General features: G+C 43.2%; 1 protein-coding gene across 1 annotated transcript in view; it reads right to left on the bottom strand.

Annotated features, from left to right (window-relative positions):
* Nucleotides 1-25,929, bottom strand: part of LOC126474052 (juvenile hormone acid O-methyltransferase-like) — a 136,321-nt gene that overhangs the window by 28,022 nt on the left and 82,370 nt on the right. Inside the window, exon 3 of the mRNA XM_050101464.1 lies at nucleotides 21,882-22,014. Coding sequence (XP_049957421.1) covers nucleotides 21,882-22,014 — 133 coding nt within the window. The remainder of the gene's footprint in view (nucleotides 1-21,881; nucleotides 22,015-25,929) is intronic.

The raw sequence follows: 25,929 nt of genomic DNA, 5'->3' as shown, positions 1-25,929 counted from the left end.
TCTACCTTGAAGCGTGTGCCATTCTGTGTTTTTCAGCACCTCCATCTCGCTGCATCGTGTGTAAAACCAACCAGAGACAATACGCGCTGCCCTTATCCGTATACAGTCAGTATACCCTACTAGCCCTATCTGGTATGGGTGCCACACACCTGAGCGATATTCTGTGATTGGTCACTCAGTTGTTTTGTAATCCATCTCTACTGTAGATGCACTGCATATTTTTCTCTATCCTACCAATGATTCCGTAGAAATGTAGGAACACGCGAGGCAATACTGACCCTACGACATCTCATAACAGATAGGTTAAGCAAAGGCAACCTACGTTTCTAGCATTTGTAGATTTAGAGAAAGCTTTGAAAATGTTGACTGGAATACTCTCTTTCAAACTCTAAAGGTGAAGGGGTAAAATAAAGGAAGCGAAAGGCTATTTACAATTTGTGCAGAAACCAGATGGCAATTACTCGTACAAGAGTCGAGGAGTACGAAAGGGAAGCAGTGGTTGAGAAGGGAGTGAGACAGGTTTGTAGCCTATCGCCTGTGTTATTCAATCTGTATATTGAGCAAGCAATAAAGGAAACAAAAGGAAGATTTGGAGCAGGAATTAAACTCCACGGAGAAAAAATAAAAACTCTGACGTTTGCAGATGACATTGTAATTGAGAAGATGAACGGAATGGACAGTGTCTTGAAAGGACGATATGAAATGAACTTCAACAATATCAAAACGAGAATAATGGAACGTAGTCGAATTAAATCTCGTGATTCCAAGGGAATTAGATTAAGAAATGAGACACTTAAACTAACAGATGATTTTTTTTTCTATTTGGAACGCAAAATAACTGACGATGGTCGAAGTAGGGAGGACATAAAATGCAGATTGGCAACGTCAAGGAAAGGGTTTCTGAAGAAGACAAAGTTGTTAACATCGAGTATAAATTTTAGTGTCAGGGAGTCCTTTCTGAAAGTGTTTGTGTGGAGTTGTAGCCATATAAGGAAGAGAAACCTAGACGATAAACGCTTTAGACAAGAGGAGAATAGAGGCTTTTGAAATGTGGTGCTACACAAGAATGCTGAAGATTAGATGGGTAGATCACGTTACTAATAAGGAGGTACTGTATAGCATTGGGGAGGATAGAAAGTTTTGGTACAACCTTACTGAAAGAAGGGATCGGTTGGTAGGACACATTCTGAGGCATCAAGCGATCACCTAGTCAGCAGTGGAAAGAGGCATGGGGGGGGGGGGGGGGTAAAAATCGTAGAGAGAGAGAGCAAAAGATGAATACAGTAAACAGATTCAGAGGGATGTAGGTTGCAGTGGTTTCTCGGAGACGAAGAGGCTTAGCTGCATCAAACCAGTCTTTGGACTGAAGAACACAACAACAGCAACAGCAACACGAATGAACAGAAGTCTGGTACCGGCATTACCTACGAGCGGGAGTCTCTGATCGTTCTATATCATGTCTCCCCGTATTGTTATATTTAGGAGCTTGCATGAATTAAATGATTTTAATTACTACTTACTGGTGTAGTTAGCGTATACATTTTCCTTCCAATTTTGTGAAGTACACAGTTATAGATTGCTCTTGACTACACTTGAAGCAAATTTCCAATCTTTGGACCACTTTGAAATCTCATAGAGATGTAATATTTGTACAGCTCCTTTTAGGTAGTGTTTCATTACAGATAACAACGTAATTTACGAAATATCTGAGGTTACTATTGATATAGTATGCCATGTTACTAACATTAAGCAGATGAAGTGATATCGGACGTTCCCCAAGGAAATGTTGTAGGTCCAACACTATTCCTAATGTTCCTAAATGATTTAGGAGACAATCTGAGCAGCTTTCTTAGATCATTTACTGTCCAGAAAAGTCATCAGGAGAGCAAAAGCAACAAGAAAAGTATTTAGGAAAGATATCTGTAAGGCGCGGAAAGTGGCAATTAACTCTAAGTACTGAAAAGTGTGGGGTCATCCACATGAGTACTGAAAGGCACCAGCCAAAGTTCGGTTACACGATAAATCTCACAAACTTAAAGGCCGTCAATTAAACTATAGATGTCAATTACGAACAACTTAAATTGGAACGATCATTTAGTGGATCACCCCTGTTACCCTTCCTGTAGACAGGCGTGACATGTGTTTCGTTCCAATCACTAAGCGTTGTTTTTTGTTATTGAGATCTACTGTATATCATGACTAAAAGAGAAGCTAACTAGCCGCAAATTCCTTATAGAATTTTTATCAAAATCAGAAGCTTTTTCAGTTGTTTCTCAACGCCACTGAAACATACATCGATATCACTCATTTTTGATTGGAATTAAACTGAAGCATTGCTCCTGGATTTTCCTTTGCAAAGAAATTTTTGAAAGCGGAGTTCAGCCTTCCTGCTCTTGCTTTGTTACACTCAATTTCAGTTCCTGTGTGCCACTGAGAATCTTTACATATGAATGTGACTGGAATTTGTCTTGTTTTCCAAGATATCTTGCGATAATATTCTACTACGTTCGTCATTGAAGGCTTCAGAGATTGCTCTTTTCTAACAGTCGAAAGTGTTGCAACTAACATTTCTGTATCTACAGTTTTACACTTTGTTTTACACCTATTGTGTATTAGTCCGTTTCTTCAGAAGTTTCTTTACAGAGACTGTGTGTGATGGACGGTTCCTCCCATAACGAAGTGTACTGCTAGGTACATGTGTATCCAGTGTTTGGTCAAGTATTCTTCTAAACTTCAGTTGCAGTTCCTCTTTATGGTCCTACCCACAACTAAATGTTTCAAGTTTCTCACTGGGATGTGACACAGCTCCTTTTTTATCTAGTTTACTGAACAGGTGAATCTTCATGTTTGTTTTAGCTGTTTTCTGTACTTTGTAATCTTTATTCTACAGCCGCCTCATGGTCACTGACATCAGTTTCAACATGGACATCCTGAGCCTGGTTAAGTTTATTTCCTGCCGTTAACTCAAGCACATTTTCCCCATGAGAGGGCTCCAGAACTATCTGCTCTAGCTAGTTTTCGAAGAAAGAATACAGTAATTGTTTCACAAAACTGTGATGCCAGATAATTGTCGGACGACTAAAGCCTTCTTTGGTGATGACAGTACGATTGTGGAACGTACGTCTTGACGAAGTGAGTTTTCTCTCAAGTTTTCGGTTACATCTGGGACATATCTTGGCGTTAACTGTGAATCTGTCGATTTGTAGCGCACCTCCTAATTCGCGTCGACAAATGCGATGTGATTCCATGTTTTTACCGCTCTAATAGGCTTTTTAATTGTCCGTGCAGTGTGTAGGCAATCGGGCAACGGCGTTAAAGAGTTAGAATGCAAACGCACATGCAACATCCCAGTCGATCGTAGAAAACCGGTGGGGGACGTCTGCAAGCGCAGTAAAAACTTGAATGTACGGATACACAACGGTGGAAATCTCAGAACGTGTCAAAACAGTAATTTGGAATTCAGTTCTGTTGACAGCCTCGTGTGGCAGGTGGTCCGTACAGAAGTAACGACACAAATCTGCCATTTTTCTCAAGTACGGTAATTGCGACATGAGAGAAATTCCGTCCAGTGCTGTAAATATTCTTTTTTACACTTGGAAGTAGTTGAAACACGGTTAGAAACACACAGAGAAGGTTTAACTAAGATCGAGAAGTACTGTGTGAAAAAAACTCAAACTATTACCTATTAGGCGACTGTGTTTTAAGTGTTCACAAATGCGTATTTACGCACGTAGTATCCTATGACTGCAATATCAAAAAGTCATAATACGGCTAAGTCGACTTATACAAATAGCTAAATGAACAATTTGAAGGGATATGAAATGGAATAATCATGCATGCTCAGTCACAGCTAAACCAGGACACAAAATTCGGTTCATTGGCCCGATACTGGAAAAACGCAGTCAGGCGACAAGGCAGATTGCTTACAAGTAGAGTAGCGCTCTACCAAAACTGCGATTCGATAGTTTTGGTAGAGGACGTAAATGACGTAATTAATGTTAGCATTACCGGTAGTTTGGTAGCACTAGTAGCGTAGAAACGTAAATGTATGTGTAAGAGAGGAACTGGGAGCCGACGATTTCTCTTTGTCTTTTTGTTTGTTGGCTAATTATTTTGCACATAATCAGAACCGCATAAAATCAGTGTTAGTCCATTCTGTATCTTATATCCTCACAGGATATAAATTGCAATTTATAAATAATAAAATGAAATTGATCGCCTAACTTTTGCGTTTTTATGTAACCAAAGCAAATACGTTTGACGCAAATACAGTTTAAATGCACAAACAAACAAAATGTATATAATTATTGTTGTCATTTTGTACTTAATAGAATGTTTTGCATTACGATCAAAGGCAAGAGTTTCCGCTTATTATTGATAAATGCGGAAGTTCATTATGGGTAACAGAAACATGTTTTATATAAACTCGACGAAAAACATTACAAATAAAGCCTCTATTAAACATTGGCAATTTTCATTTTGCTATAAATACTGTTTGTTTGTAAGTAACAGAGGGTAGGATAACTATGTAGAACAAAAATGTTCTCTACGTTATGTAGCCCTTTATATATCCTCAATCAGTTTCTAGCCCCCCCCCCCCCCCTCCTTTAAATTATTGACCTTGCCGTTGGTTGGGAGGCTTGCGTGCCTCAGCGATACAGATAGCTGTACCGTAGGTGCAACCATAACGGAGGGGTATCTGTTGAGAAACCAGACAAACGTGTGGTTCCTGAAGAGGGGCAGTAGCCTTTTCAATAGTTGCAGGGGCAACGGTCTGGATGGTTGACTGATCTGGTCTTGCAACATCAACCAAAACGGCCTTGCTGTGCTGGTACTGCGAACGGCTGAAAGCAAGGGGAAAGAAACTACAGCCGTAATTTTTCCCGAGAGCATGAAACTTAACTGTATGGTTAAATGATGATGGCATCCTCTTGGGTAAAATATTCCTGAAGTAAAATAGTCTCTCATTCGGATCTCCGAGCGGGCGTTCTACGGATCGGAGAGTGGAATGTCGGATCCCTTAATCGTGCAGGTAGATTAGAAAATTTAAAAAGGGGAATACAAAGAAAAGGACGTCTGGTCTGGTGAATACAGTTTTATAAATACAAAATCAAATAGGGGTGATGCAGGAGTGGGTTTAACATTGAATAAGGAACTAGGAACGCCGCTAAGCTACCATGAAGAACATACTGAACGCATTATTGTATCCAAAATAAATACCAAGCCCACGCCTATCACAGTAGTACAAGTTTATATGGCAACTAACTCTGCAGATGATGGAGAGACTGAAGAAATGTATGATGCGATAAAAGAAGTTATTCAGATAGTTGAAGGAGTCGAAAATGTAATTGTGATGGGGGATTGGAATTCGATAGTAGGAAAAGGAAGAGAGGGAAAAATAATAGGTGAATATGGACTCCGGAAAAGGAATGAAAGAAGAAGCCGCCTGGTAGAGTTTTGCACAGAGCATAATTTAATCACTGCTAACGCTTGGTTTAAGAATCATAAAAGAAGACTGAATACGTGGAAGAGGCCAGGATATACCGAAAGATTTCAGATTCATTATACGATGGTGAGACAGAGATTTCGAAATCAGATTTTAAATTGTACGATATTTCCAGGAGCAGACGTGGACTCTGACCACAATTCATTGGTAATGAACTGTAGATTAGAACTGAATAAATTGGAAAACGCAGGAAGTTAGGAGGTTGTACCTGGATAAGTTGAAAGAACGAGAGACTGCTGAGGGTTTCAGAGGGGGCGTTAACAATGGTTGACTAGAACAGGGAAAAAGAATGCAGTAAAGGATGAGCGGCTAGCTTTAAGAGATGAAATAGCGAAGGCAGCAGAAGATCGATAGGTAAAAAAAAAACAAAAACAAGGCCCAGTAGAAACCCTTGGATAGGACAAGAGGTAATGAATTTAACTGATGAAAGAAGAAAATATAAAAATGCAGCAAATGAAGCAGACGAAAGGGAATACAAACGTTTAAAACTGAGATTGACAGGAAGCGCAAAGTGGCTAAGCAGGACTGACTACAGGGCAAATGTAAGGATTTAGAAGTATGTATCTCTAAACGAAAGAGAGATACTGGTTACAGAAAAATTAAAGAGACATTTGCGGAAAAGAGAAGCAGCTGCATGGACATCAAAAGGTCGGATGGGAAACCGGTCCAAAGCAAAGAAGGGAAAGCTGGAAGTTGGAACTATATATAAAGGGTCTGTACAAGGGAGATGAACTTGATGGTAATATTATAGAAAGGAAAGTGGACGTGGATGAAGATGAGATGAGAGACGACACTGTGAGAAGAACTTGACAAAGCACTGAAAGACCGAAGTCGAAACAAGGCCCCGGGAGTAGACAATTTTCCGTCAGTACTATCGATAGTCTTGTGAGATCCAGCCGTGACAAAACTCTTCCAGGTGAAATGAAAGATGTAAGATGCAGGCGAAATACCCTCAGGCTTTAAGAATAGCTAATAATTCCAATTCGGAGGAAAGCAGTTGCTGACAAGTCTGAAAATTACCGAACTATCAGTTCGATAAGACACGGCTGCAAAATACTGACAGGAAGTTTTTACAGAAGAAATCTGGTAGAAGCCGACCTCTGTGAAGAACAGTTTGGATTCCGAGAAAGATAGGGACACATGAGGCAATACTGACCCTACTACTTATCTTAGAAGACAGGTTAAGGAAAGACAAACCTATGTTTACAGTATTTGTAGACTTAGATAAAGCTTTTGACAATGTTGACTGGAATACTCGCTTTCAAATTCTGAAGGTAGCAGGAGTAAAATACAGGGAGCGAAAGGCTATTTACAACTTGTACAGAAATCAGACGGCAGTTATAAGAGTCGAGGGGCATGAAAGAGAAGCAGTGGTTGGGGAGGGAGTGAGACAGGGTTGTCGCCTATCCACGATGTTATTCAATCTGTATATTGAGCAAGCACTAAAGGAAACGAAAGCAAAATTCGGAGTAGGAATTAAAGTTCAGTGAAAAGAAATAAAAAGTTTCAGATTTCCCGATGACGTAATTTTATCAGGGACAGCAAAGGACTTGGAAAAGCAGTTAAACGGAATGGACAGTGTCTTGAAAGAAAGATATAAGATGAACATCAACAAAAGCAAAACAAGGATAATGAAATGTAGCCGAATTAAATCAGATGATGCTAAGGGAATCAGATTAGGAAACGAGACACTTAAAGTGTTAGATGAGTTTTGTTATTTGAGCAGCAAAATAACTGATGATGGCTGAAGTAGAGAGGATATAAATGTAGATTGGCAATGGAGAGAAAAACATTTCTGATGAACAGAAGTCTGTTAAGATCGAGTATGGATTTAAGTTTTAGGAAGTCTTTCCTGAAGGTATTTGTCTGGAGTGTAGCTATGAATGGAGGTAAAATATGGACGATAAACAGTTTAGGCAAGAAGAGAATAGAAGCTTTCGAAATGTGGTGCTACAGAAGAATGTTGAAGATTACGTGGGTAATCACATAACTAAGGAGGAGGCAAGAAATTTGTGGCAACTCGGCTCTTGCAGCATCCGGAATTGTCTGGATGATGCTTTTTCGAAAGTCCGATTTCACCAGTCTCATACATTCTACACACCAACGTGAATAATCATTTTGTTGCCACTTCCGCCAATGATTTTAGATATTCTTATGGAATGTTATCTATCCTTCTGCCTCATTTGATTTTAAGGCTTCCAGAGCTCTTTTTAAATTCTGATTCTAATATTGGATCCACTATCTTTTTCCTATCGGCTCCTTTTTCTTCTTGTATCACGCCACCCCTCACAAAGGTCTTCAATGTACTCTCTCAACCTATCTGCTCTATCTTCTGAAAACTGTAGAATTCCCAGTGCACTCTGAATGTTACCGACCTTGCTTTTAATTGCACCAGTGGTTGTTTCGACTTTTCTGTATGTTGAGTCAGTCCTTTCGACAGTCATTTCCTTCTAGATTTCTTCAAGCTATAGGGGACATTGACCTGGGCTTCCATTGAAGCTGTGGTGCAGTAATCGGAGGAACAGTGACCGGTATGTACTACGTGAACATCATTAGAGACCACCTGAACCGCTTCATGCTTTATTGTTCCCGTTGCCGATGGCATCTTCCAGCAGGATAATTATCCATATCAAAAAGATAAATTGTGTTACAGTGGTTTGAGGAAACCGTTAGTGAATGTGTTTCGTCTAATACGAGGCTGGGGGAAAATGTTTACTGCTGCTACGTACTGACGGAGTCACCGGCTAGAAGGTAATTATTAAAATCGGGGAAAGTATCGAAACCGTTCTAGCCAATAAACAGTATTCATTAGACAATTGACGGGTAGTGTGCTCTACGCCGACATCATGGCAAATATGAACAAATATGCAGGGGAATAGGGAAGAGAAAGACTCATGTGGGTTCGGGAAGAGCAGTAGTAAGAAAAACAATGGTCTGTCCTTACAAAGATAGCAACCCTGGCCTTGCTGTGATGGAACTGCAAGCGACTGAAAGCAAGCGAAAGATACAGCTCTTATTCCTCTCGAAGGCAAGCCGGTCATTCGTACGCTCATTCGTAGGGTTATGTAACCGGACTATCAGCTTAATAAGTCATGGTTGTCTAACACAGACCCGTAGTATTTGCAGAAGAATGGAAAAGCTGTTAGAAGCCGACTTCGGAGAAGGTCAGTTTTGGTTCCGCAGAAATGTAGGAACAAGCGAGGCAATACTGAAGTTACATCTTATCTTAGAAGACAGACTAAAGAAGGGCAAACTTACATTTATAGCATTTGTAGATTTAGAGAGAGAGCATTTGAAATGTTCCTTGGACTACCCTGTTTGCAATGTTGAAGGTAACACGGATAAAATATAGGAAGACAGCCAGATGGCAGTTACAAGAGTCAAGGGAAATGAAAGAAAAGCAGCAATTTAGAAGGGAACGAGGTAGGGTTGTAGCCTATCCACGGTGTTAGGCAATCTGTACGTTCACCAAGCAGTAAAGGAAACCATAGAATTTTTTTTTAGAACGAATTAGAGTATAGGGAGAAGCAGTAAAAGCTTCCAGGTTTGCCGACCGCATTGTAATACTGGCAGAGACAGTAAAGGACTTGGAAGAGGAGTTGAATGGAATGGCAAATGTCTTGAATGGAGGATATAACATGTGCATCAACAAAAGTAAAATAAGAGTAATGAAATGTAGTTGAACTAAATCTGATCATAATGTGGGGATCAGACTAGGTTATGAGACACTAAAAGAAATAGATGAGTACACTAAAAGAAATAGATGAGTTTTGGTATTTGGACGATATAGAGAGGATAAAAAATGTAAACTGTCTACAGCAAGAGAAGTATTTCTGAAAAAAGAGCCATTTGTTAACATCACGTATAAATTTAAGTTTCAGGAAGTCTTTTCTGAAAGTACGAGGGTGATTTGATAAGTCTAGTAAAAAAAACTGTTTGTTTCGTAAACAGCTCATATTAGTTCTCGACATACTCTCCTTTCAGGGATATACACTTACTCTGTTGACCCTCCACATTTTTCATCCCATCGGAAAAAAAGGTTGTGTCAAATTCTGTAAAATGCTTTTTGACTACAACTATCGCTTCCTCATTTGATGACAACTTCTTCCCAGTAAGCCAAAGTTTCATGGTAGGGAACAGGAAGAAGTCATTTTAGGCTAAGTCAGCAGAGTAGGGTGGATGAGTAACATATTCGAAGCCAATTTCATGCACTTTCGCCATTGTTATCGCTGATGTGTGAGATGGTGCATTATCCTGGCGAAATAGTATTTTTTTGCGTGCCAAACTTGATCTTCTTTTCAGCTAATGCAAATTTCAAACGTTCCAACAATGAAGCACAACAGGGTCAAGTCACGGTTCTGCCTTTTTGCAAGTAATCCATGAGGATTAGTCCTTGGGAATCCCAAAAAACATTGGCCATCACCTTACCAGCTTACGAAATGGTCTTTTCCTTCTTCGGCATCCTTTCACCAGGCTTGTCCATTCTTTTGACTGCCGTTTTGACTCTGGTGTGTAATGATGGATCCATGTATCATCAACAGTCACACATCGACGCAGAATATCTTGCACATTGCGACCAAACATCGAAAGACATTGTGTTGAAATGTTGTGGCTAATGCGCTTTTGGTCGACTGCCAGTAATCGCGGAATCCACCTCTCACGCAGCTTCTTCGTAGCCAGTTTTCCGTGCAGGATGTTACGCACTAGCTCATTTGAGATGCCTACAGTCTCAGCAGTCTCACGAATTTATATTCGGCCGTCTTGCATTACCATCTCATGCATTTTGTCAACGGCTTCCCTTGTGGTGACCTGGATTAGACTTCCGGACCGCGCTCCTTCTTCGGTGCTTGTCCGACCACGTTTAAATCCATTAATCCAAAAGTAAATGGCCTTCAATGAACTTCATCTAGTTGTGTTTTGATTCTTTCTGTAGTCGAACCCTACAAATTAAAATGTTTCATAACAGCATGAAACTCGATTTTCTCCATTTTCAATTGCAGTCGACTCACTGACAAAGCCAGATGGCTGTCTGTACATTGTTGTAATTCTTTACACGACCCTTGGAATAATCAAGCTTACCAGCCATGAAAGCGAAACAGAAATATTCCATTCCTTCATGGAAACGTAACAGACTTATCAAACCAACCTCTTATTTTTTGTACGTCCGTCCTCGTGATTGGAGGTTTTGTGGACTTTGGCCGTTCACTTATGTAATAAAGTGGAACACTTACAGCCGTACTTACGATGTTATTTATTGTATGGTTACCAGTTCCGGTGTTTCAGTGCATCATCTTCAGGCCGTAACTGACACTGAGGGGGTTAGCTCCAAGTGCGAGAATTATCGCACAATCATCTTAACAGCTCATGCACCCAAGATGCTGACAGGAATAACATAACACAAGAATGGAAAAGAAAATTGAGGCTCTGTTAGATGACCATCAGTTTGAGTTTAGGAAAGGTAAAGGCACCAGAGAGGCAGTTCTGACGTTGCAGCTGATAATGGAAACAAGAATGAAGGTAACTCAAGACATGTTTATAGGATTTCTCACCTGGAAAGAGCGTCTGGCAATGTAAGATGGTACAAGATGGTAGAAATTCTGAGAAAAATAGGGACAAGCAATAGGGAAAGGCGGATAAATACAATATTTGTAAGAACCAGGAGGCAACAATAAGACTGGAAGACCACTATCTGATCCCTCCAACCCTGTTCCAGTTGCGAATAGTGCGTACGAAGAATGATTGTCGGTAAGCCTCTGTATTGGCTCTAATTTCCCGAATTTTCTCCTGGTGGTCAATACACGAGATGTATGTGGGGGGAAGTAATAAGTTGTCCGACTCCTCCTGAAAAGTGTTGTCCCGAAATTTTAATAGTAAATCTCTATGTGACGCACAACACCTCTCTTGTCTGCCAGTGGAATTTGTTTAGCATCTCCGTAACGCTCTCTCGTCAGCTAAACGATCCCATGATGAAACGCACCACTCTTCGTTGGATCTTCTCTATCTCCTCTGTCAGTCCTACCTGATAGGGATCCCAGATAGATGAACAATACTCAAAATCGGGCGAACAAGTGCCTTGTAAGCCACTTCTTCCGTGGATGAGTTACATTTCCTTAAGAGTCTTCCTATGAATCTGAATCTGGCACCTGCTTTTCCCACTGCATGTTTGATGTGGTCATTCCACATAAGGGCGCTCTGGATAGTCACGCCTGGATATTTTAGGGCAGACGCTGTCTCCAGCAGTTTGTCACGAACAGTGTAGCTGTATAGAAGTGGATTTCTTTTCCTATGTATGCGCAATATGTTACATTTATTTACGTTCAGGGTCAACTGCCAGAGCCTGCACCAGCCATCAGTTCTCTGCAGGTCATTCTGCAAATTCTTACTATATTCTGGCGTTGCTACTTCGGTATAGACAACTGCGTCATCTGCGAATAGCCTTAAAGAGCATCCGACGATTTCTACTAGATCATTTATAAATACTGTAAACAGCAATGATCTTATCATACTTCCCTGTGGTACTCCGGATATTACCTTTACATTTGTCCATTTAGTTGAGTGCTATCTGCAAGAAAGTCTTGAATCCAATCGCATGTCTGCTCCGATACTCCGTGGTAAGGTCGTATTTTATGTTTTTCATTAAACAGCAATGCGGGACGGTGTCAAATGCCTCACTAAAATCAAGGAACAGGGCATCAACCTGAGCGCCGTTGTCCACTGCGCTGTGGACCTCATGGAGGAACAGAGCGAGCTGAGTTTCGCAGGATCTCTGTTTGCGGAATCCATGTTGATTTTTACATAGGAGATGTTCATTTTCCTAAAACGTCATAATTCTTGACCATAACACATGTTCATAAATTTTACAACAGATTGACGTCAATTGTAATTGTATGGATCTGTCTTACGGCCTTTCTTAAAAACGGGAATGACCTGCGCTTTTTTCCAGTCGTTAGGTGACCTTTCCGAAAAAGAAACTGAACTAAACTAACAGAGCCCGCATGTCCTGTCTATAGAGACTGTTTCAATAAAGATTCTGGAGAGACTGATTGGTAAGCTGGTATTGTTACCTGTAACTATAACGTGTTCTAAAGGTTGCAAATTAGAAAAATGTCTTGATGTAAAATGAAGTAATTGAAACTTGTCGTTACTTAGCAATTATATCTTATGACAAGCCAGAAAACTGTTTCCTGTTTAAGCTCAGAAGACCTATATAGAATATCCCAAGTACAGTCTCACCACGAAAGATAGCCGGTAGATGTGATGTATGTGTACAGACAAACAAGTGATAACAATTTCAGAAACATTCGACTGAGCAAGTCAATAACGCCCTTAAGCAAGCAGTTAATCTGCTTTGCTCTTACTGATGTATTTACTGGATGTTCTCCTGAGGGATATCGTGAAAAATTCAACCCAACTGGCGCGTTAGATCGTCAAATTCCCAAGCTGGTTTGAGAGCTCTGCTCATAATACTCAAATGGTTCTCAGTTGGGGAGAGATCTGGTGATCTCGCTGTCTGAGATAGGGTTTGGCAATCACGAAGACAACCAGCTGAAACTCCCGTCATTATCTTACTGAAATTTAAGCCCGAGATGGCTTGCTGTGATGGGCAACAAAACGGGGCGAAGAATATCGTCGGCGTACCGCTGTGCTGTAAGGGTGCTGTAAGGGTGTCGCGGATGACAACTAAATGGGTCCTGCTGTGGAATGAAATGACACCCCAGACCATCACTGCTGGATGTTGGGCACTGGGCCGTATGATGGACGACACTCAGATTGGCATGCCACTGCTGTTTGGGATGTCTTCATACACATCTTCCCTGGTTATTGGGACTCAGTTCGATGTGGAACTTATCACTGGAGATAATTCTGCTCCAGTCAATGAGATTGCGCTCCGCCCCCTACATGTGAGCCACATGCTAATGGCCCTTCTGGTCACTCGAGCACCAGTTGTACATCGGATCGATGATAATGATGAACCCAGGGCTCTGAGTGCCTCTCTGATGATATCTCGGACCTCACATTCTTCCGTCTCCGTAGGGTGACTGCTTCCTTCCTGACGATGTGTTTGGCTATGATTCACTCATTCCGCCAACACCATTAAATAGTCACATCGCTCCTATTCAAATGTCGACTGATTTTCCGATTACTTAAAATGACTTCCTTGAGCCAAATTACACGTCTCTCTCAGATGCTGACATCTGCTTATATTTTCAAGCATATGTCTGTCAGGCATAGTTACTGTCAAACTGTGTACACAGAATGACGTTCGCTAAGATTTTATGCCGTGGTATGCCAACACCGGCGACGATAGTTCAGGTTCAAATGGTTCAAATGGCTCTGAGCACTATGGGACTTAACAGCTGCGGTCATCAGTCCCATAGAACTTAGAACTACTTAAACCTAACTAACCTAAGGACATCACACACATCCATGCCCGAGGCAGGATTCGAACCTGCGACCGTAGCAGTCGCGCGGTTCCGGACTGCGCGCTTAGAACCGCGAGACCACCGCGGCCGGCGATAGTTCAGGTATGCATGCCGACGTCGCAAGATGAAGATGAAGAGAGAGGGAAAGTGTATGGGGATATTGAAAGGATAATACAGTATGTAAAGGGGGATGAAAATCTAATAGTCATTCGCGACTGGAATGCAGATGTAGGGGAAGGAGTAGAAGAAAATGTTATAGGACAATATGGGCTTGGGACAAGGAATGAGGGAGAAGAAAGACTAATTGAGTTCTATAATAAATTTCAGCTAGTAATAGCGAATATTCTGTTCAAGGAGCACAAGAGGAGGAGGTATACTTGGAAAAGACCGAGTGATACGGGAAGATTTCAGTTAGATTACGTCGTGGTCAGACAGAGATTCTGAAATCAGATACTGGTTTGTTAGGCGTACCCAGGAGCAGACATAGACTCAGATCACAATATAGTAGTGATGAAGAGTATGCTGAAGTTCAAGACATTAGTCAGGAAGAATCAATACGCAAAGAAGTGGGATACGGAAGCACTGAGGAATGACGAGATACGGTTGAAGTTCTCTAATGCTATAGATACAGCAATAAGGAATATATCAGTAGGCAGTACAGTTGAAGAGGAATGGAGATCTCTAAAAAGAGCCATCACAGAAGTTGGGAAGGAAAACATAGGCACAAAGGAGGTGACTGCGAAGAAACCATGGGTAACAGAAGAAATACTTAAATTGATCGATGAAAGGAGGAAGTAAAAAAATGTTCCGTTAAACTCAGGAATACAGAAATAAAAATCGCTGAGGAATGAAATAAATAGGAAGTGCAGGGAAGCTAAGACAAAATGGCTGCAGGAAAAATGTGAAGACACCGAAAAAGAAATGATTGGCGGAAGGACAAAACAACATTCGGTGACATTAAAAGTTAGGGTGATAACATTAAAAGTGCAACGGAAATTAGACTTGTCTGATGCGATAGAAGAAGAAACAGGAGTCGATTTAGAAGAGATAGGGGATCTAGTATTAGACTCAGAATTTAAAAGAGATTTGGGGGACTTAAGATCAAATAAGGCAGAAGCGAAAGACAACATTCTATCAGAATTTCTAAAATCATTGGGAGAAGTGGCAACAAAACGACTATTGACGTTGATGTGTAGAATGTATGACTCTGGCGACATTCCATCTGACTTTCGGAAAAGCATCACCCACGCAGTTCCAAAGAAGGCTAGAGCTGACAAGTGCGAGAATTATTACACAATCAGCTTAACAGCTCATGCATCCAAGTTGCTTACAAGAATAATAAATAGAAGAACGGAAAAGAAAATTGAGGATGCGCTAGATGACGATCAGTCTGGATTTAGGAAAGATAAAGGCACGAGAGAGGCAATTCTGACGTTGCGGGTAATAATGGAAGCAAGACTAAAGAAAAATCAAGACACCTTCATAGGAAGAAAGCATTCGACAATGTAAAATAGTGCAAGATGTTCGAAATTCTGAAAAAAGTAGGAGTAAGCTGTAGGGAGAGATGGGTCATATACAATATGTACAACGGTCAAGAGGGAATAATAAGATTGGACGACCAAGAACCAAGTGCTCGTACTAAAAAGGGTGTAAGCTAGGGATGTAGTCTTTCGCCCGTACTGCTCAATCTACACATCGAAGAAGCAATGACGGAAATAATAGAAAGTTTCAAGAGTGGGGTTAAAATTCAAGCTGAAAGGGATAAGAATCGCTGATGACATTACTATCCTGAGTGAAAGTAAACAAGATTTAGAGGACAGAGTAAATCGAAAAAAGGCGAAAGTGATGAGAAGTAGCAGAAATGACAACAGTGAGAAGCTTAACATCATAATTAGTGATCACGACGTTGTTGAAGTTAACGAATTCTGCTACCTAGGCAGCAAAATAATGCATGACGGGGTAAGGAGGATATAAAAAAGCAGACTAGCACAGGCAAAAAGGGCGTTCCTGGCCAAGAGACGTCTACTAATATCAAACATGGGCCTTAATTAGAGGAAGTAATTTCTGAGAATGCATGTCCGGAGCACAGCATTGTATGGTAGTGAAACATGGACTGTGGGAATGCCGGAACAGAGGAGAAACGAAGTGCTTGAGATGTGGTGCTACAGGCGAATGTTGAAAGTTAGGTGGACTGATAAGGTAAGGAATGAGGAGGTTCTGAGTAGAATCGGCGAAGAAAGGAATGTGTGCAAAACATGACAAGGAGAAGGGAAAGGGTGATAGCACACGCTTTAAAACATCAGGGAGTGACTTCCATGGTATTGGAGGGAGCCGTAGAGGGCAAAAACTGTAGTGAACGACAGAGATTGAAACACATCCAGAAAATAAGTGAGGACGAAGGTTGCAAGTGCTACTCTGAGATGAAGAGGCTGCCACAGTGGCGGGAAGCATAAACCCAGTCAGAACACTGACGACTCAAAAAAAAAAAAAAAAAAAATAAAAATAAAAAAAATAAAATAAATAAATAAATAAATAAATAAAATAAAAAATGGGCATCAACATTCGTCACATGACGTAAAAAGTACAGTACTGCCTCCACCAAGGCTGGTGGCACGACGCATGTTTGGAGCTGCCGTTCGCTTCAATTACAGAGTATCCAGACACTACCATGAACCATGGGCAAGAAACGTGATTCATTCGATCGCGCGGCGCGATTCCTTCAATCCACGGTCCAGTCTCGATGATCCCGTGCCCTCAGGACTCGTAATTGACGCTGTAGCTCGGTCAATGTGACAACACGCAAGATTCGTCTGCTGCTGAGCCCCGTTTTCAACAGTGCGTGCTCCGAATAACTTGTGCCTGCCCCAGCACGGTATTCTGTCATCAGGTCTGCCACAGACCGCCGCCTATCCTGCTTCACAGAGCAGCCAAGCCTACGACCTCCACATTCCCTACCGTATAAGGGTGTAGAAGTGAAAGATACTGTACAAGACAGATCAATTGCTGGCCTTATACACAAATTGAAATCATTGCAAACAAGGGAAACTCCAGCATTGGTTGTATAAATTTGAAACCTATTTATTTTATTGTTGGATATAGATTTCAATCACACAGTGATCATTTTCAGTACACGACTATGCCCAATGGATTCACGTAATCATCCACAAAATATGACTTCAGACATAGCTGCTCAAAGTGAGGAACATGCCAACTAGCTTAATTGCTGGGTATTTCCAATAGAAGAATTATCCATTCTTTGCAATACTTGTTGTGTGGTCGTGGTGCTCAAACTTCCCAATGGAATACAATCTCAAAAGATATATTTATTATTTTATGGCATGTATCGTATTACGTATTTTACTGCTGGGTCGATTATCTGGTTGTGTGTGAGCCGCGGCGCCATTGAGTTAGTACACTGTTCTGTCTGGTGGCACTGGCTCAAAGGTAGTATCGACTATCCCTCCTGCAGCCCCATTGCGAACACCTACGAGGAAGATTTGGTAGCTGTGGGTTGTGCCCTTAGAACGTCTCTGCTTGCCGATATATACAGGATGGTCCATTGATCGGGACCGGGTCAAATATCTCACGAAATAAGCGTCAAACGAAAAAACCACAAAGTACGAAACTTGTCTAGCTTGAAGGGGGAAACCAGACGCCGCTGTGGTTGGCCCGCTAGATGGCGCTGCCATAGGCCAAACTGATATCAACTGCGTTTTTTTAAGGAGGAAACCTAATTTCTTATTACATATTCGTGTAGTACGTAAAGAAATACGAATGTTTTAGTTGGACCAATTTTTCGCTTTCTGATAGATGGCGCTGTAACAGTCACAAACATATGGCTCACAATTTTAGACGAACAGTTGGTAACAGGTAGGTTTTTAAAATTAAAATACGGAACGTAGGTACGTTTGAACATTTTATTTCGGTTGGTCCAATGTGATACATGTACCTTTGTGAACTTATCGTTTCTGAGAACGCATGCTGTTGCAGCGTGATTACCTGTAAATACCACATTAATGCAATAAATGCTCAAAATGATGTCCGTCAACCTCAATGCATTTGGCAATACGTGTAACGACATTCCTCTCAACAGCGAGTAGTTCGGCTTCCGTAATGTTCGCACATGCATTGACAATGCGGTGAGGCATGTTGTCGGGCGTTGTCGGTGGATCACAATAGCAAATATCTTTCAACTTTCCCCACACAAAGAAATCCGGGGACGTCAGATCCGGTGAAAGTACGAACCATGGTATGGTGCTTAGACGACCAATCCACATGTCATGAGCCGGCCGGAGTGGCCGAGCGGTTAAAGGCGCTACAGTCTGGAACCGCACGACCGCTACGGTCGCAGGTTCGAATCCTGCCTCGGTGATGTCCTTAGGTTAGTTAGGTTTAAGTAGTTCTGAGTTCTAGGGGACTTATGACCACAGCAGTTGAGTCCCATAGTGCTCAGAGCCATTTGAACCACATGTCATGAAAAATAATATTCAATACCGCTTTAACCGCACGCGAGCTATGTGCCGGACATCCATCATGTTGGAAGTACATCGCCATTCTGTCATGCAGTGAAACATCTTGTAGTAACATCGGTAGAACATTACGTACGAAATCAGCATACATTGGACCATTTAGATTGCCATCGATAAAATGGGGGCCAATTATCCTTCCTCCCATAATACCGCACCATACATTAACCCGCGAAGGCCGCTGATGTTCCACTTGTCGCAGCCATCGTGGATTTTCCGTTGCCCAATAGTCCATATTATGCCGGTTTACGTCACCGCTGTTGGTCGAATGACGCTTCGTCGCTAAATAGAACGCGCGCAAAAAATCTGTCATCGTCCCGTTATTTCTCTTGTGCCCAGTGACAGAACTGTACACGACGTTCAGAGTCGTCGCCATGCAATTCCTGGTGCATAGCAATATCGTACGGGTGGAATCGATGTTGATGTAGCATTCTCAACACCGACGATTTTGAGATTCTCGATTCTCGCGCAATTTGTCTGCTACTAATGTGCGGATTAGCCGCGACAGCAGCTAAAACACCTACTTGGGCATCATCATGCGTTGCAGGTCGTGGTTGACGTTTCACATGTGGCTGAACACTTCCCGCTTCCTTGAATAACGAAACTATCCGGCGAACGGTCCGGACACTTGGATGATGACGTCCAGGATACCGAACATCATACATAGCACACGCCCTTTGGGCATTTTGATCACAATAGCCATACATCAACACGATATCGACCTTATCCGCAATTGGTAAACGGTCCATTTTAACACGGGTAGTGTATCACGAACCAAATATCGTCCGCACTGGCGGGATGCTACGTGATACCACGTACTTATACGTTTGTGACTATTACATCGCCATCTACCACATAGCGAGAAAAGTGGTCCAACTGAAACATTCATATTTCCTGACGTACTACACGAATATTTAATAAAAATGAGGGTTCCTCCTTAAAAAACGCAGTTGATATCCGTTTGACCTATGGCAGCGACATCTAGCGGGCCAACCATAGCGCCATCTGGTTTCCCCCATCAAGCAAGACGAGTTTCGTTCTTTGTAGTTTTTTCGTTTGATGCTTATTTCGTGAGATATTTGGCCCGGTCACGATCAATGGACCACCCTGTATATACGGGTTCTCTGACCCGAGAGTGAGGCACGAGTTTGCGGATTGGCGGTAGCATCGCTGCAAGAGGTGGTCACGAGGTCCGAGCGGCCGAAGCCACGAGCTGTGCAAGAAGGGCCAGCGCACAGCGAAGATAACGGAGTACTTCCGTCGGTCAGCGTCGACTACAAGCAGCAGGCCGTCATCCCGTCGGCTGGTTGGCAGCATTCGTGTCGGACGATCGCTCGTGGCCTGTCGGGCCTCTTCTACCTGGCTTTCATCGGCACCACTCAGTAACCGCTGCGACGCACCGTGGATCCATGGAGCTGCTTGCTGATAAAGGGGAGTAACATTCTGTAATCCTCGTGGTGATTTGTTTCATTTTCAACCTGCCCTCCTTATTATTTTCTCGTTTGTACCCAACCCTCATGGTTCTACTCGGTCGGCTCTTTGGGCATAAATATAGGCAGTAGTATTATACTAAGACAATAGCTGTCGTTTGAAAATTTGCCCCGCTTTTGCATAGTCTTTCCTTTCTAGTTTTTATCCGATCATTATTGCCCTAATTAACCAGCTCTTGGTCGTAAATAAAGCCGGAGCAATTGTACTAACGCAGAACTGGGGAGCAAAGAAATTTGTTGTACAACTTGACTAACAAAAGGGATTGGAAGATAGAAGACATTCTGAGACATCAAGATATCATCGATTTAGAACTGGACAGAAGTGTGGGAGGTGAAAACTGTAGAGGGAGACGGAGAGCCGAGTACAGCAAGCAGGTTCAAACACTAGCAGATTGTAGCGGTTAATTAGAGATGAAGAGGCTCACACAGGATATGTTAATATGGAGAATGGCACATTACCAATCTTCAGACTGAGGATCACAACAACAAAAAAGTCTGTAGATGGAAGCTCCATTTGTAGTTGGGTTCATCGGTAAGAGTGTTGCCCATGAGAAGCAAGAGTATGAAGAGATTTCTGGAATGCAGCCGGTCGACGTAAACTTCACTCCACGATATTTCAACTGGACACCTGCCAATCATCTTCAGGTGAGCCATCGAAGACTGATGGCTCACCTGCAGATGACTGTTAGGTGTCCAGATGAAATATTGAAGACTAATGGCTCACCTGAAGATGACTGTCAGGTGTCTGGTTGAAATATCGAAGACTGATGGCTCACCTGAAGATGACTGTCAGGTGTCCAGTTGAAATATCGAAGACTGATGGCTCACCTGAAGATGACTGTCAGGTGTCCAGTTGAAATATCGAAGACTGATGGCTCACCTGAAGATGACTGTCAGGTGTCCAGATGAAATATTGAAGACTAATGGCTCACCTGAAGATGACTGTCAGGTGTCCAGTTGAAATATCGAAGACTGATGGCTCACCTGAAGATGACTGTCAGGTGTCCAGTTGAAATGTCGAAGACTGATGGCTCACTTGAAGATGCCTGTCAGGTGTCCAGTTGAAATAACGAAGACTGATGGTTCACCTGAAGATGACTGTCAGGTGTCCAGTTGAAATATCGAAGACTGATGGCTCACCTGAAGATGATTGTCAGGTGTCCAGTTGAAATATCGAAGACTGATGGCTCACCTGAAGATGATTGTCAGGTGTCCAGTTGAAATATCGAAGACTGATGGCTCACCTGCAGATGACTGTCAGGTGTCCAGATGAAATATTGAAGACTAATGGCTCACCTGAAGATGACTGTCAGGTGTCCGGTTGAAATATCGAAGACTGATGGCTCACCTGAAGATGACTGTCAGGTGTCCAATTGAAATATCGAAGACTGATGGCTCACCTGAAGATGACTGTCAGGTGTCCAGTTGAAATGTCGAAGACTGATGGCTCACCTGAAGATGACTGTCAGGTGTCCAGTTGAAATATCGAAGACTGATGGCTCACCTGAAGATGACCGTCAGGTGTCCAGTTGAAATATCGAAGACTGATGGCTCATCTGCAGATGACTGGCAGGTGTCCAGTTGAAATATCGAAGACTGATGGCTCACCTGAAGATGACTGGCAGGTGTCCAGTTAAATATCGAAGACTGATGGCTCACCTGGAGATGACTGTTTGGTGTCCGGCTGAAATATCGAAGACTGATGGCTCACCTGAAGATGACTGGCAGGTGTCCACTCGAAAAATCGTGTAGTGAAGTTTACGACGATCGATTGCAATCCTGAAATCTCTTCGAACATTTGATTCGCCGGGAGAATTTTAAATTTCACAGAAGCAACAGTTTTGGTCTGGGACTGTGTGAGGCACACAGTTCCAGTTCAGCAGACGGGTGAGTACCCTAACAGAGAGAGTAATGCTCAGTGTCGTTAACGGCTCACCTGCATGTATTCGGCCCACTGCGGCATTTTGGAGAACTGCTCGTACGCGTCGAAGATCTGGCAACGGCCGACCATGACCAGCACGGCGTCACCTCCAGGGGCAAGCAGGTCGCAAATGTTGGACAGCGCAGTCCTGCGGAGAGATTAGAAACTACACCAGCAGGCGACGAGGGTTGCAGAGCAGAAGCTCCACGTTAGTAGCACGCACTTCTCACTTACCCCCACTACAGAAGGTGTTTTTAAACAGTAGTTCTGCTTAAGAGCCAATGGAAATGGAAATGAGCGTTTGGCGTCATTGGCCGGGAGGCCCCTCGCGGGGCAGGTCCGGCCGCCATATCGCAGGTCTTATTACATTCGGCGCCACATTGGGCGACCTGCACGCCGGATGGGGATGAAATGATGATGAACACAACACAACACCCAGTCCCTGAGCGGAGAAAATCTCCGACCCAGCCGGGAATCGAACCCGGGCCCAGAGGACGGCAATCCGTCACGCTGACCACTCAGCTACTGGGGCGGACATAAGAGCCAATATTAATACTGAAGGGCGACACCTCTGGCCGCTTACGATAGGGGTAGGGGTGGTAAAGCGATCACTCAAAGAAAGAAATTCAATTTCCGCCAACCCATGGCTACTGATAGACACTTACCGCTTACACGCTTTGATTCAACATATTATAAAGTATCACATGAAATATTTTTAAGTGAAAAAGAAAAGAATATACTGGAACTACATGCATTTTCATGAAGGCTTACGAAGTGACTCATTTTCGGTGCCTAGGCGGGTACTGTGGCCAGCGCCATCACAACAGGATCCCATATTCGGTTTTCTGGCTTCGGGGCACACTTTCTAGTTATCTTCACGCCCTACTGTCTGAAAGAATACCAAGAGCCTGCAGCAGACCGTTTACAATCGGCCGTTTGTACTGGGCCAAATATGACAGAGATGGTAAAAATAATTGAACTTAATTAATTCAAATTTGTCACAAAGGGGACAGAGAGGTGGATGCTAGCTTTGTATATAAAAAGGTTTAGATGTCAGTTTTATATGTTGTAAAGCATGTGTTTTTCGGAGGTAAATCTTATTGGGGTAAACACTTTGGCCACTTGTCCCGATCGGACGACATGTCCGCATTACTGAGCCAACTATATTCGTAGGCCAAAGGACATTGTTTGAACATTGCATGGTAAAAAACTAACGGACCACACCTCGTCTGCCTGTCTCACTAATGACGATGGCGACGTACACTCAAACGCCAAAGAAACTGGTATAGACGTGAGTATTCAAATACAGAGATATGTAAACAGGCAGAATACGGCTCTGTTGTCGGCAACGCCTACTGTATATAAGACAAAAAGTGAGTGGCGCAGTTGTTTGATCGGTTACTGCTCCTACAATGACAAGTTATCAAGGATTAAATGAGTTTGAACGTGATGTTATAGTCGGCGCACGAGCGATGAGACACAGCATTTCCGAGGTAGCGATGAAGTGGGGATTTTCCCGTACGACCATTTCACGAGTGTAGTGTGAATATCAGGAATCCGGTAAAACATCAAATCTCTGACATCGCTGCTGCCGGAAAAAGATCCTGCAAGAAAGAGACCAACGACGACTGTAGAGAATCGTTCGACGTGACGAAAGTACAACCCTTCCGCAAATTGCTGCAGATTTCAATGTTGGGCCATCAATAAGTGTCAGCGTGTGAACCATTCAACGAAACACCATCGGCATGGGCATTTGGAGCCGAAGGTCCAGTCATGTACCCTTGATGACTGCACGACGCGAAGCTTTACGCCTCGTCTGGGCTCGTCAACACTGACATTGGACTGTTGATGACTGGAAACATGTTTGCTGATCGGTCGAGTCTCGTTTCAAATTGTACCGACCGGATGGATGTGTACGTGTACAGAGACGATCTCACGAATCCAAGGACCTTGCATATCAGCAAGGGACTGTTCAAGGTGGTGGAGGCTCTGTAATCTTGTAGGGCGTGTGGAGTTCAAGCGATATGGGACTCGTTATACGTCTAGATACGACTATGACAGGTGGCACGTACGTGAGCATCCTGTCTGATCACCTGCATCCATTCGTGTCCACTGTACTTTTCGACGGTCTTGGGCAATTCCAGCAGGACAACGCCACACCCCACACGTACAGAATTGGTACAGAGTGGCTCCAGAAACAGTGTTCTCAGTTTAAACACTTCCGCTGACCGCCAAACTCGCCAGGCACGAACATTATTGACATGTGAGGGATGCCTTGCAACATACTGTTCAGAAGGGATCTCCAGTCCCTCGTAGTCTCACGGATTTATGGTCAGCCCTGCAGGATTCGTGGCGTCAGTTCCCTTCAGTACAGACATTAGTCGAGTCGATGCCACGTCGTGTTGCGGCACTTCTGCGAGCTCGCGGTGGCCCTACACGATGTTAGGCAGGTGTACAGTTTCTTTGGCTCTTCAGTGCATATATCAAAATTTTATAAGCACTAATGAGGTTGACCAAGTTGGCATGAAGGGATGGAATTCTCTGCATGACGCTTTCCCTTTTCTTTAGCACCAACGTTAATGCTGTATGATTGGTTCCACATTGAGTAACAGCAAGTGCAAAGCACTAAACTGTAAGAGTACGGTACATAAATTAAACAAATGGCTACTGCTGCTGTAGATCGAAAGAACCAGCTTTGGAGAGTGATGCAAAATCTGGAAACTTCCTCGCGTGCGAGGCAACATAGATGATCACCATATACTACTGTCTCCCGTGAACAGTTCCGTGGTCGCCACCCCAAATCTGAAACCGTGAGACTACTGTGGCATTGGGTGGTCTCGAACGATGGACTCCGCCGCGAACTCTGCTATTTCCATCCTCTCTCCCATCTCCGAAACGAACTCCCCTCAAAATTATCCCGGAAAAGCTACTCACCCAAAATACGCTCCACGAGTAAGTACCACAGAAAATGCTCACTACCGACTGACGTGCGACAGGCACACTCTTCGCTAATCGGATAAACATATTCCAACACGCAGGCTGCCTCCGTGAGGAGGAGAAAGCATTTCCCTCAAGAGAGAGGCTTGCCGCCTAAAGTTACAGTCGCCCACGGTACGTCTACTGACGTCATCGCCTCATTTCCTATCACGATGCTTTTTTTTTTTTTGCGCACAGAGGAAACCGCTTGGCGTGGGAAAAACTAAAGAGCTCTCAAAAACACTCCGAGTGTGCTGGCGGCACTGCGTCTGGCACCCAGAAGTGCGGTGCTATTTCAGACTCTGAGGAGATACATTGTACAAGGCGATCAGGTACACTTGTCTCAAAGAAAGTTGATTATAAGGCCGTCCCGGAAACACGTGGAAATTCTTATGACATTTTTTCTGCTCACAGAAATCAATTTCATGGTCGCCGGCTCGTCGTGCACCATGGCCTGAAAGACGTAAAAAAACAAAAGGCGTGCGGCAATGGGAAAAATGCGCCATGGTGGGGTATCGTGTTAGCCGCCCCGTGATGCGAAAACAGCGACCGGTTCCCGCACTGCCCCCTCTCCCCCCCTCCTACTCTGCAGCTGTACCAGCGTCTCCTCGTCCTCGTTTCCGCCTGCCCAGAACTGCAGCCTGCTAACACAGGCACTCTCCGAGCAGCGTGTTTGTCCCCGCACGGTGCCAATACAAACAGTTCTCAAAATTGCTCGACAGAGAGAAAGAGCCGTCACTTCTAATGACCCAGGAAAACTAAGCGCTTTACTACCACCTTTGACCACTTTATTAAATATCATACTGTCCTTCTGCCTTCATATTTCGATAATCCTGCATTAGACTCGTATGTACTGATGACTGATTTAATTAAAAATGATAGGACGCAAGCATCCTTGAGTTTCAGTCTTTCAAGAAGCATAATGTCGTACGGGCGCACTGACCTACGAATCTTTAAACACGGCAAGAAATCAACGTTATTGTCACACTGTACTCCTTCCTCATGCGCGTTTTGGGGGGGGGGGGGTGCATTCCGCCATGACTTTATTTTTATGGATGGCAGTGCGCTACCGGCTCCAACAGAGCAC

The sequence above is a fragment of the Schistocerca serialis genome, chromosome 4 (genome assembly GCF_023864345.2).
Source record: "Schistocerca serialis cubense isolate TAMUIC-IGC-003099 chromosome 4, iqSchSeri2.2, whole genome shotgun sequence".
NCBI lineage: Eukaryota > Metazoa > Arthropoda > Insecta > Orthoptera > Acrididae > Schistocerca > Schistocerca serialis.
This window is presented reverse-complemented; position numbering and strand designations above follow the sequence as displayed.